Source organism: Balaenoptera ricei, chromosome 12 (genome assembly GCF_028023285.1).
Source record: "Balaenoptera ricei isolate mBalRic1 chromosome 12, mBalRic1.hap2, whole genome shotgun sequence".
Classification (NCBI taxonomy): domain Eukaryota; kingdom Metazoa; phylum Chordata; class Mammalia; order Artiodactyla; family Balaenopteridae; genus Balaenoptera; species Balaenoptera ricei.
The window spans coordinates 50,852,486-50,866,447 of NC_082650.1; the positions used below are offsets into that span (position 1 = coordinate 50,852,486).

General features: G+C 38.3%; 1 protein-coding gene across 1 annotated transcript in view; it reads left to right on the forward strand.

Moving 5' to 3' along the window:
• Window positions 1-13,962, forward strand: part of AK9 (adenylate kinase 9) — a 119,211-nt gene that overhangs the window by 90,390 nt on the left and 14,859 nt on the right. The window contains exons 28-30 of the mRNA XM_059941422.1: window positions 4,404-4,472; window positions 10,513-10,716; window positions 11,075-11,293. Coding sequence (XP_059797405.1) covers window positions 4,404-4,472; window positions 10,513-10,716; window positions 11,075-11,293 — 492 coding nt within the window. The remainder of the gene's footprint in view (window positions 1-4,403; window positions 4,473-10,512; window positions 10,717-11,074; window positions 11,294-13,962) is intronic.

The following is a 13,962-nucleotide window of genomic DNA, read 5'->3' on the forward strand; positions in this document are numbered from 1 at the left end:
AAAACTCCTATAAGAAAAGGGGATAAGCTCCTTGACATCAATCTTGCAATGATTTTTTTTTTTTGATTTGACACCAAAAGCAAAAATAAATAAGCGGGACTACATCAAACTAAAAAATTTTCTGCCCAGCAAAAGAAACCATCAACAAGATAAAAAGGCAGTCTAGGGAATGGGAAAAAGTATTTGTAAATCATATATCTGATAAGGGATTAAAATCCAAAATATATAAAGAACTCATACAACCCAGTATCAAAAAAAAAAAATCCAATTTTTTAAAATGGGCAGATGAACTGAATAGATACTCTTTCAAAGAAGGCATACAAATGACCAACAGGTACATGAAAAGGTGCTCAACATCACTAATCATCAGATAAATACAAATCAAAACCACAATGAGATATCACCTCTCACACCTGTTAGGGTATCTAAAATTGAAAAGACAAGAAATAAACGCTGGTGAGGATGTGGAGAAAAAGGAGCGCTTGTGCACTGTTGGTAGGAATGTCAACTAGTACAGCCACTATGGAAATCAGTATGGAGGTTCCACAAGTAATTAAAAAATAGAATTACCATATGATCCAGGAATCCCACTTCTGGGTATATATATCCAAAGGAAACAAAAGTCATTATCTCAAAGAGATATCTCTCCTCCCATGTTCATAGCAGCATTATTCACAATAGCCAAGGTGTGGAAACAACCTGTGTCTGCCAACAGATGAATGGATAAAGAAGATGTGGTGTGTGTATGTACACACACACACACACACACACACACAATGGAATGTTGTTCAGCCATGGGAAAGAAGGAAATCCTGACATTTGCAACAACATGGATGGACCTTGAGGGCATTATGCTAAGTTAAATAAGCCAGGCAGAGAAAGACAAATACTGCATGGCATCACTTGTATGTGGAATCTAAAAACAAATCAAACTCATAGAAACAGAGTAGAAAAGTGGTTGTCATGGGCTGGGAGGTGTGGGAAATGGGGAGAAGTTGATAAAATGGTACAAAAGTTCAGCTATAAGATGAATAAGACCTAAGGAGCTAATGTATGACATGATGACTATAGTTGGTAATACTGTACTACTGTATAATTGAAATTTGGCAAGAGAGTAGAACTTAAATGTTGTCACACACACAAGATAAATATGTGAGGTGACGGATGTGTTAATTAACTAAATGGGAGAAGTCCTTTCACAATGTATACATATCAAATCTTCATGACATATACTTTAAATATCTTACAATTTTATAAAGCTGGAAAAATAATAAATAAATAAATAGTGTATTCATATAATGGAGTAGTATTCAGTATTTTTAATGAATGAACTATTGATACCCCCTACAATATGGATGACTACCAAAATCATTATACTGAGTAAATGAAGCCAGGCAAAGAAAATAGTACATACTCTATGATTCATTCCATATGTATGACATGTCTTGAAAGGACACATTTATAGATCTGGGTTGAGTAGAAAGAATAGGGCTTTCAAATCTGGAACTAGGAAGACCAAGATGGGACATGAGAACAGTGTTAAATTATGTGACGGTCTTTGATACTGAAGAGAGTATGTCGTTGTTCCATGTGGCCACAGGGGAAAGAAGCACCATTGGTAGGAGGAAGGTACAGGGAGATGTATTTCATTATTAGTAAGACTTTCCAAAAAGAACAAAGGCTGAAGGCAGTGAGCTACGTGGCAATAGATAAGCATAGACTGAGTGGACATTTGGCAGGGAGAGTATGGAAGAAAGCTCTCTTTAGTGTCAGAGAGCTAATCAGTTAATTCCAATTTTGAGGTACTGTGACTTAAATTACTGAATACATTATCACAACTCGATACTTATTAAATTATAAACAAAGTGTTAAAACCATGAAGTTCCTCTGTCACTGCTCAGACACAGTTGTCAAGTTCTTTTCTTCTTTTCATCTTGCCAGAGGAAATCCCTCTAAGGACATTGCCATCCATCCCTTTGCTCCACCACACTAAGATTACATGTCCCAGGCCATCCCTGTCCCACACAAAATCAAAGCCAATCTCTCAGCCATCCAAGAACTGTGGAAGTCAGGAGAGAGGTGTGGCAAGACACCAAGCTTCACACCATTCTACATGATATCCTTCCCTTTTCTGCTGCTACTCTCTGAAGAAAATGGGCCAAAGTGTCTGCCAGGCAAGAGGCTCTATAAACATGAGAATGGAAAAGAAAGAAGAGGGCATACCAAAGCACAGTTGCATGTTACCTCCTTGTGGGATCTGGCACCTCTAGACCAGTGTTCTCAGAGAACTCTCTGTGCTGATGGAAATGTTCTGTATCTTCACTGTCCAATACAGCAGCCACTAGCCACACATGTGGCTATTAAGCAGTAGAAATGTATTTAGTTGGTGAGGCTGAGAAATCAAATGTTTAATTTTATTTAATTTTAATAGAGCTGCAAGTGACTTGTAGCTGCCATACTGGACAGAGCAGCTCTAAAGCAATCAAGCCCCAGCCTAGACATCACATGCCCTGAGGATTTTAGGGATATGGAACAGGAAAGAGCAGATTTGCTCCTTTCTTCTCATACCCACAACTCCGCCCTGGTTCAGATTCTTTTCAACTCACACCCAGCACTCCTACGATGACCTCCTAATTGTCCTACCAGACTTCATATCTGGGCCCTCCAGGCCATCCTTCGGGCCACCTGATCTTCCTAAAACTCTGTTTTGGTCAAGTCACTCTGTTAAGATCTGAACTCCTCAGTCTGGCATTTAAAGCCCTCCCAATCCTGTTCCAAACCCTCTTTCTAACTTTATTTCTCAGTTGGAACAAATACAAACCCTCCTTACAGCTCCATCATACAATGTGCTTTTTCATACCCTTATCTGGGAGTTTCTTACTCCATCCTCACACTAGCTGTGTTATACTATGTGAATTAAACCTTCTGACTTTATTAACTCATCTATAAAGTGGGATAATGCTGTCCGCCTTGCAGTATATTTTGAGCAGAAAATGAAAGAATATACATGTGCAGTGCTCAGAACAGTGATGGCATCTGGCAGACATGCAATAATTAGTTAAACTTCACTGACCACTACTTATTTGAGTGAAAGGATCAGAGGAAAAACAGACTCATAATATGTGTGTGCTTTATTATACATACTTTGCATTTCTTTTTGGTATATACAGTGGTTTCCTTATATGTTATGAAAACACAAAGGAGACTGTATTTTCATAACTCTACAGTTAAAGCACCTATGGTAAAACTCTGGTTTTAAAAAAGGAAATAATAAGAGTTTTTATAACTCTTACCCTCTGAAAAGCTACAGAATCTCTCTGGGGCTCATGAACTATATTAATTTGATTCCATTCAGTTTTAGAATTCTATCTACAAATATTTCTTGAATGTCAACAAAACATAAATTATCTGAAATGTATACTCAGTAATTGTCAGATAAAAGGAGCACAGTCCCGCTGGTCTAGACCGGAGCCCCCGGGGCATGTCTTTAAGGCACTTCTCTGATCTCCCAGTATTTTAGGGGACTCCAGTTTCAAGAGTCCTGAGCCAATGAGCCCCCAAACCCAAGGGGTGCTGGTTAGTTTTCATGCAAACCTTAAGGTCATATCAAAGGACCCATTCATTGCATTAGATTTAGAGACCCCTAGAAAGACTGGAGGACTACCCATACACCATATGTGTGAATGCATCCAAAGTACATGTGCTTTTCTCACATGGATTCTTTAGGCAATTACATCTTAATAATATGATGAAAGATTATCAAACATTTTCAGCAAATAGCCTCCAAGTATTTCCCTGTTTCTCCATGTACAAAATCCACCTCTCCACCAGAGGAAACAAATAAGTAATACATTTTGAAAAGGAATTCTAAAGTTTATAGAAAAAGTGACTGATCTCAAGTACCATTTATCCCTCTGGAGGGAAGTAGCTGATTAAGAGGTCCAGAGGTCCAAAGATGTAAGTGACATAATTACCACTATCACATGCTTTTCTGGAAAGTATCCTTCTGCCCAAATATTATTCCCCTTTGGGGAAAAAAAAATTAATATATAGAAAGGAATTTTAGGGCTTCCCTGGTGGCGCAGTGGTTGGGAATCTGCCAGCTAATGCAGGGGACATGGGTTTGAGCCCTGGTCCAGGAAGATCCCACATGCAACAGAGCAACTAAGCCCGTGCGCCACAACTACTGAGCCAGTGCACCTAGAGACCATGGTCCGCAACAAGAGAAGCCACCGCAATGAGAAGCCCATGCACTGCAACAAAGAGTAGCTCGCCGCAACTAGAGAAAGCCTGCATGCAGCAACGAAGACCCAACGCAGCCAAAACTAAATAAATAAATTTTTTTTAAAAAAGTAATTTTATTATTATCCATTAATATTTTTTAATGTCTCTTTCTTTAACAGGATGACATGATTTCTAAAAGAAGGGCTGAACTTATAATAGAGAGAGAGCAAAAAAGGAAAGGAGGGGAGGTAAGTAAATAAAATTGCTTATTTCAAAAAAAAAAGGACACACACATATTTAAAACATATATGTTTTACACATATATAAAATCTCAGCAATGTAAAATAAAAAGATGCATAGAAGTCTTTTTTTAATTTTTATTTTACGTTGGAGTATAGTTGATTTACAATGTTATATTAGTTTCGGGTGTACAGCAAAGTGATTGTTATACATATACATATATCCATTCTTTTTCACATTCTTTTCCCATATAGGTTATTACAGAGTATTGAGTAGAGTTCCCTGTGCTATACAGTAGGTCCTTGTTGATTATCTATTTTATATATAGCAGTGTATATCTGTTAATCCCAACCTCCTAATTTATCCCTCCCCTGCACCTTTCTCCTTTGGTAACCATAAGTTTGTTTTCTAAATCTGTGAGTCTGTGTCTGTTTTGTAAAGAAGTTCATTTGTATTTTTTTTTAGATTCCACATATAAGTGATATCATATGATATTTGTCTTTCGCTGCCTGATTTACTTCACTTAGTATGATAATCTCTAGGTCCATCCACATCTCTACAAATGACCCAATTTCGTTCCTTTTTTGTTTTGTTTTGTTTTGTTTTTTGTTGTTTTTGTTTTTCTGCTATTCTCTTTTTTTCTTTTTTTTTTTAAACGTCTTTATTGGAGTACAATTGCTTTACGTTGTTGTGTTAGTTGCTGCTATATAACAAAGTGAATCAGCTATACGTATACATATATCCCCATATCCCTTCCCTCTTGCGTCTCCCTCCCACCCTCCCTATCCCACCCCTCTAGGTGGTCACAGAGCACCGAGCTGATCTCCCTGTGCTATGTGGCTGCTTCCCACTAGCTATCTATTTTACATTTGGTAGTGTATATATGTCAATGCCACTCTCTCACTTCATCTCAGCTTACCCTTCCCCCTCCCCGTGTCCTCAAGTCCATTCTCTACATCTGCATCTTTATTCCTGTCCTGCCTCTAGGTTCTTCAGAACCTTTTTTTTTTGTTTTTTAGATTCCATATATATGTGTTAGCATACGGTATTTGTTTTTCTCTTTCTGACTTACTTCACTCTGTATGAGAGACTCTAGGTCCATCCACCTCACTACAGATAACTCAATTTCATTCCTTTTTATGGCTGAGTAATATTCTATTTAATATATATGTATTGCATCTTCTTTATCCATTCATCTGTTGATGGGCATTTAGGTTGCTTTCATGTCTTGGCTATTGTAAATAGTGCTGCAGTGAACATTAGGGTGCATGTATCTTTTCAAATTATGGTTTTCTCCAGAAATATGCCCTGGAGTGGGATTGCTGGATTATAAGGTAGCTCTATTTTTAGTGTTTTTAAGGGCCATGCTGTCCCCCATAGTGGTTGAATCAATTTACACTCCCACCAACAGTGTAGGAGGGTTCCCTTTTCTCCACACACTCTCCAGTATTTATTGTTCGTAGACTTTTTGAAAATGGCCATTATGACCCGTGTGAAGTGATACCTCATTGTAGTTTTGATTTGCATTTCTCTAATAATTAGTGATGTTGAGCATCAAAAAGATGCATAGAAGTCTTGATGGAAATATAGTTTATGTATGTTTGGAGATTATATATCATTTTTATTTTCTTTACACTTTTTGGTATTCTATAAGTGTTTACAATGAACTTTTATTACTTGTATAATCAGAAAAATGAACATTTTTAAAAGAAAGAAAACCAAGATGTTTAAATAAGATGTTTAAATAATCTAATACAAAATATAATAATACTACATTAAACTATGCTTCTTGTGGATTTTCATTTGTGCTTTTCACACTTCAGCTCATGCTACAGGGAGATAGGCTGGGAGCTTGGGAATAAGGTCTAGACAGAGAGCCTGTGAAGTTGTGCTGGAGCTAAAATATAGATTACCTTGAGATAAAGAACAGAATGGGGCAGAGCCTGTAGACGCTCAGAGTCACATACTGTGCAGGATGTTCAATGCAGCTCCTCTTTTCCATCTGCTGATTTTTTGAAAAGATAAACCTTGAAGATCATGAATTTTGTTTTGTTTAGAGAGGAGCTAGTCCCCAGTTGACCTAGCTGACCCAAATGCTACAGCCAAGCAACTCAGATGAAATATTCTATCTTATAAACAAAGTAAGATTTTGTAAGTTAGCTCTTCTGAGACTTAATCTTTTATAAAAATTGGCTATGTATCTCCCACAATTAATTTATACAAACTGACTTTTGGAAGACAATTCCTGAGATTTTTTATGAGAGTTCCTGAGATTTTTAATGAGATTTTCTGAGATTAAAACTGTGTATTTTTTTTAACTTTTTTGATGGGAATTTTATATGTACTGCTACTGCCTCAGACAAGGAAAGACTAAACACAGTGCAGCATCTCAAGTATCACTTAGTGCAACTGTTATAATCAGTTAATGTGACAACCTGAGTTGAATCCATCCTGACTCCACATAGACCTTGGAGCTTGCTTTCATGCACAGAACCAGGGGTCTTCTCATCATTTGCCTCTCTGTACAGAAATATGCAGCTTCTTGACTCACCTTTTTCCCAAGCAGTTAGGGAACCATATGCAGATAAAGCCCTTCCCAGGTTTGTCTTCTCAGCCTTAACATTATTGCCTTTACTGTCTGACTTTTTAGCAACAAATATAACACTTTTAACATTAGAAATCACTTCAAAGTCTCAAGGTGACTACTTCCATTAATTTTATAGGAAAATGTCGCCATCATATGGAATTTTAGTCTCCAAATGTGACTGAAGAATATTCTATAAACCAGTGGCTTCATACAGATTTACAATGCATATCTCCCAATTCCTTGGAGGCCTTGCTTCTACTCTTACCCCTAGCTCCAGAATCTTTGCCCTCGTCCTGTACACTAGCTCTTTCTCTGGTGCCTGGTTCCCTTTTATCAAGTGTAGCGTAGCCACATGCAGGAGAATGCCAGGAATAGCCGTGAAGGATTTTATCACTTTTCTAGATATGAGGAGATGCAAGAATTGGGCTCATAAAATCATCTCCTGAAAATATCTAACTATCTGAAGACCTGTTCTGCCAGTTTTTTCTAGAGCACAGAGTGCCTCATTTCTGATCCATCCTGAACTTCTTTCCGGGGCTGTTGAAGGTCAGCAGCTGCAGCAGCTCATAATTTAATCCTTGTAGAGGTAGAGGGCAAGTGCCAATTTGTAGGTGACAAAAGACAGAGCTTTCTATCAGAGTTTTAGTCCCTCTCTGCCACCACCACTCTAATGGAGGCTGCCCTCCGAGCAAATGCACAAAATAAGAGAACTGACCCTAAGCCAATCCCGTCCTCCAAATTTTGACTACTCTACAAAATCTGCCTTTGTTCACTCTTCAGAAGCCCTCTGGAGCAAGAGAGAGAGAAAAAAATGTGTGTGTATTTGTGTGTGTGTTGTCCATGGCTTATGGTTATTAATCTGCTAGAGGCTAAATGAACTTATTCCTTCATACTGGAGGCAGATCTCTGAGACCATGAATTTTAGAACATGTATCTCCTAACATAAGGACTGAAAGATACTAGACATAAGGAACAAAGCAGCGCTGTTCCAGAGGACCAAAATGCCATTTACAGAAAAATAAAACCTTTTTCCCTAAAAAGAATTAACCTGTGGGTCTCTCAGATGGTCTCCTATGAAGATTTTTAGGCTATTAACCTTTTAAAAAATTTAAAGGAACTAGCCACAGCAACGTGATCAGGAAAAGAAACAGCATACATATTGAAAAGTAAGAACAAAATTTAATATTTGCACATAATTTGATTATCTAGAAAGTCCAAGAGGGTAAATTGCAGAAAAATTATTTAAGGTTGATCCCACCAGCTCGTCATGTAACAGTGACATTTGTCCCCATGAAGAAAAAAGTAAATAATTTCTAAAGTAATTAAATAATCTGTGTAGAAAATGCTAGGTGCCACAGAATGTTGGTTGGTGCTCTTCATCATCTGGGACAAGATCCAGGCTGCCTGCCTCTTCTCATCCTCACATCTTAAATGGAAGCATGATACAACCTGTCCTGCTCACAAACCCAGAGCTTACAGTTGCTCTGAATTAATCAGTTTAGTCCTTCATTCGTAAAAATGAATGGACAACCAAGGATAGCCATATATTTGAAATTATCAATACAAAGAAGAACCAAGATGAACAAACAGAATAATTGACTCTAAAACAAATAGACAATACAGGAAATACATTAAACATTTAAAAAATTCCAATTTGCCTTAAATAATTCAAGAACTTGTATCCATAAAACAAAAACCGGATGGTATGAAAAACCAGAGAGCAAAAAAAAGTTCATGGAAACTACAATATAGCATTTAAATTAATTGAAAGTTTCTTGTTAAACTTATATAGTTTAATTTTTCAAATTAACAAACAAGTTGGAAGAGCTATTAAATAGAGCTGGAGAGGTGAGCAAAAGTTCATCTGAAACTAAGATGTCTGCAGCTCGTAGTATGGACTCATCCCACCATACCTCCAATGATCGTTAGCAAATCAAATCTCAAACTAAAAAATTGTCAAAATATAAGAAAAAGGAAAAAGTAGTAAGAGAACCAAATGGCTTCAAAATTCAAATAAAAAAGAATAAGAACTGAGAAACATAGTTCCAATGCCAAACTCCTTCGGGGGAAAGAGGAGCCTGGGCACAGAACAGGGAAGGGCCCTTTGTCCTCTCATCTTCCTCCCGGCACCTGCAAGTCCAAATCCCAGCTCCAGGCGCCTTTAAAGGAACCAGGGTCTAATCAGTTAGAAAGATCAGGAAATAGCGAGCTAATCAGAAGTGTGCAGGCAAGGGCTTCCCTGGTGGCGCAGTGGTTGAGAGTCTGCCTGCCAGTGCAGGGGACACGGGTTCGAGCCCTGGTCTGGGAGGATCCCACATGCCGCGGAGCGGCTGGGCCCGTGAGCCGCAATTACTGAGCCTGCGCGTCTGGAGCCTGTGCTCCGCAACAAGAGAGGCCGCGAGAGTGAGAGGCCCGCGCACCGCGATGAAGAGTGGCCCCCGCTTGCCACAACTAGAGAAAGCCCTCGCACAGAAACGAAGACCCAACAGCTAAAAATAAATAAATAAATAAATTTAAAAAAAAAAAGAAGTGTGCAGGCAAGAGGTAATGACAGGGCAAACAGTAGAGCAGGACTAGAAAGGAGGAGAGGGTCTTAAGTATTATTTAGGATTCCTGTTCTTAGAAACTGGATGTGCAATAATGGAGAGCGAGGAGTCAAGATAAGTCCCAGGTTTCCGACTGGAAGGCAGTGCTCCATCTGGGACAAGGGATACTTCAGGGCGACGTGCATAGAGGCAGTGCAGGAGGATCAGTAGGACAGGGTTCAGTGTTACGCAAACTGAACTGTAGCACTTCGAGCCTCTACAACACCACTTAGTATCAGTATCCTGTCGTGGTCTTCAATAATCATTTATGTGTTATTCTGGTTTCCTCAGATAAGCTGCAGCCTCCTCAGGGGCGTGTACTATTCTATTAGAACAGTGCTTTATACAAAATGACAATAATAACTATAACAGCATAATAATAGGAATAACAGCTATCATTTGCATGCTTACCATGTACCAGACAGTTTTCTGAGGGCTTTGCATGTATTAACTTATTTTAGCGCTGCCAACAACCATGTGAGGGAGGTACTTTCCTTATTCCTATTTTACAGATGAGGAAACTGGTTTTGTCCAAGCTAACACAGCTAGGGAGTGTTTTATATACTCTTTGAGTTGCATTAAATATTGTTACTGAAGACCATGAAAAACATGTAATGTTCTGACAACTATAGCATTAAATATTAGCAGTTAATATCTTGTCTAGGTATTTATTTATGGGATCACTGTGGTGTTAGAGTCTTGAAGGCATTAAATTTCTTGGGTGCCAGATATTTGAAATTTTACTATATCAGTTGATGAACGTTGCATGCCATACTAACCAATATCAACTTATTCCAAAATATCCCAGATGATTAGTTAGCAGTGTCATTTGTTCCATATTTTATGTATAGTAAAAGGGAATATTTTCTTCCTTAGACTGTTAGAAAAGATGAAGACATGAGCGAGGAAGAACCTGAAGATGAGGAAGATGATATTGACAACATCCTTGATGAATTTCCAAAAGATGAGGAAGTGATGAGTGAGGAAGATGAAGAGCAGGAAATTGATGCGCTCAAACGCCTGAGAGGTGAACTGGGAGAAAAATTTGAAGCAGATATGAATAATTTACAAATAATACAGGTTATTACTTTTTCATTTTTCATAATTCAAAAAATAACATTTGAGAATGAAACAAAAGCGATTTGGTTTATGCCTTGGTTTCTTTTTAACATTTCAAAAGAAATGTATATTTTTAGGGGTTAGTTCCCTTTCGTCAGCACCATTTACAATTATAAAAACTAGTTAATAAATCAAGGACAACATGGAAGCCACATAGGGTCAAAGTTTTAGCTGCCAACATGCAGTTGCTTGGAAGCTGAAAAATATTTGTTCTCTAGACTGAAGTAATCAGTTACTAGCAACATCCATGTGCTGTAACTAAATACTGCCAGCCTCCTTCCCACTAAAAATATTTGGTTTTATGATTTTTTTTCATTAGGAAGAATTTGAGAAGTTTTTGATACCAGTAATTCTCATTAATGGAGCTCGGAAAACCCACATTGTACAATACATATTGAATATGAAACTGAAACCGCTGGTGGAGAATCGTGCAAGCATTTTTGAGAAATGTTATCCAATATCATCCCGCCTTGCCCAGAAAATGCTCAGCTTTACCTACAAGTATATAAGCTCGTTTGGCTACTGGGACCCTGTAAAGGTAATGTCAGCAAATGTATCTGAAAGCCATGTTCTTTCTCTTATTTCTTTTTTTTTTTAAGTATGTCTAAGAAGACAGTGGATAAGTTCAAAAAATTGTAAGCATTGTATAGTATTCTTAACTAGCTATAAAAATATGTGTGGTTGTTTCGCCTTTCTGAAGTAGGAAAGTAGTTGAAGGGTTTATTTCTTTCGTCTATTTCTGTAGCAATCATCCAGTTCCAACTTGGTTTTAACTCTGTAGCAGAAGATGGTAGTAGAAATATTTTCAAACTAGACATCTAGAGAGCTGAGCTCTGACACAATTTGCTATCTAATTTTAGGCAAGTCCTTTAAACTCTTTGATTCTGTTTCCTCACCTTTAAGATGGGAGGATACTGCCATCAGGCCAATGTGATCAAATGCAAGAATATAAAGTTCTCTGGAAAGTGTGAGATACCATACAAAATGTGCCTTTAATGTTCGTCACAAACTTATTTCTAAGCACCGTATTTTTATGCAGTGTGGACAAACATTTAATGTAACTGGAATTCAGTAACTTCAAATATGGGATGGTTTTCAACAAATCTTAATCAAGAACATGCCAGCCACTGTGTCAGTCCCTGAGAACAGAGCAGTTAATAAAACAGACAAGGTTCCTTTGTCACGGGCCTTATATTCTAGTTGGGTTGGAGAGGGAGGATAGGCAATAAATAAGTAAACAAATAGGTTCTTGTCAGGTTGTATTAAGTGCTATAAAGACAATAAAAGAATGTCACGTAAAGGTGACCTGCCCTCTCGACCAGTGTACCTTCTTATTTCCATCGGTGAAGTAGCACAGTGGAGAAGACTATGGCCTCTCGAGCCAGACTGCCTGAATTCAAAACCACCACTTACTAGCTAAGTGACCTTGAACAAATTACTTCACCACTCTGAGCCATTCCCATTTGCACAATGGCAATAAGAATAGTCCCTACCTCACGATATTGTTACAATTACTAAATCAGTTAATTATTGTAAAGTGCTTGCAACAGTGCTTGTTTTTTTGTGAATGCTCAATTAATATAAGTTGTTGTTGTTATTAACGTGTATTGGTCACTGATAAAAAGTATTTTGGAGGAAGGGATCCAAAATGGAGCCATGTGCATATTACTTGAAACCTCCTTGTTGGTTGATGTTGATACAATCAGTTTCAATTCTACTTAATTGTGATATCTTCTTTACCTTAACTGTAAGGATGTCAAGAGAAACCTTTTCAAATATCATGCTGAAATATAGAAACATTATGACAGTTCCCTCCATAGAGAATCAGATAAAGTTAAGCACGTATTAGGATCACCTAGAAAGCTTTTGAAAAATAGTTACACCCTAACCTTCTCTTTGAGATGGGCAAGAGAGGGGAAGAAGCAGTCAAAGTCAGAACCCTATTTAAGGACCCATGTCCAAACATAATTAGGATTGTATAAAGATGCCTTGTGGAGAAATCAGTGCATGGTCATAGGAAGGGTTTAAGCATATAAATCATTTTTTCAGGGCTGTTGGGAATCTTTCTGGGTACCTGACCACTTGATGTTTCTGATTTGATGACACCTTGGGTATTCTGACCTATGGAGAAGAAAGATACATGCTAGATATTTTGGGCAATAGCAGAAACTATTGTAAGAATTCACACTTAATTTGTGAATCTGAAATGGAATCATTAAATGTTCAGCTTTTCTTTTATTACCAAGTATAAGAAATAGAGCAGACATTCCCACCCCATCCCTGAGTTTCTTCTTATCCCTAACATTTACTCCCGGCCATGAATGTCACTTCAGCCCAAGAATGATGATGCTGACAACACCGTTGACCTGTGACAACTATCCTGGTGTAGTTCTGGGGGAGGAGCAATATTACCAGACTGTTTCCCACCTACTCTGTCAAGTCCAGGGATGACTGATGCTTGGCCATCTGATGGTATAAAAAAGATACCCATTTAATTACCCAGTCGTCATCATCACCAATGCAAAGATGTGGGACCAGTCCTCCCTCTCCATTCCATACCGACACCTTAGGCTGCCTTTTAGGTGTATTCTTCCCTTTTGTGGCTGCTCTTGATGTTTGTGTGAGTGGGATTTCGTCTGTATAAAAATGTAGAAGAGAAGCTAGTGGGATTTGGCCTACCAGTACACTCCCATATATAACCCAGGACCCCACCTGTATTAGTCTACTCATGCTGCCATAATGGAATACCACAGACTGGGTAGCTTAAACAGCAGAAATGTATTTTCTCACTGTTCTGGAGGCTGGAAGTCCAAGATTAAGGTGCCAGCAGGGATGGTTTTTCTGGTGAGGTCTCTCTTCCTGGCTTGTAGATGGCCACTTCTCACTGTGTCCTCAGTGCTTTTCCTCTGTGCTCATGCACTCCTGGTGTCTCTTTTCTCTTCTTATAAGGACACCAGTCCTCAGATTAGAGCCCCATTCTTATAACCTCATTTAACCTTAGTTACCTCCTTAAAGGCCCTGTCTCCAAATACAGTAACTTTGAGAGTTAGGGCTTCAAACCATGATTTTGGGAGGACACATTTCCGTATATTACGCCACCTTAGGAATGGACCTGTGTGTGAAGATAAATTGGCCCATGAATATATCCAAATACCTTTACACTCCTTGGCAGAAACATTCAGTATATGCTAAACACATTATAAAGGA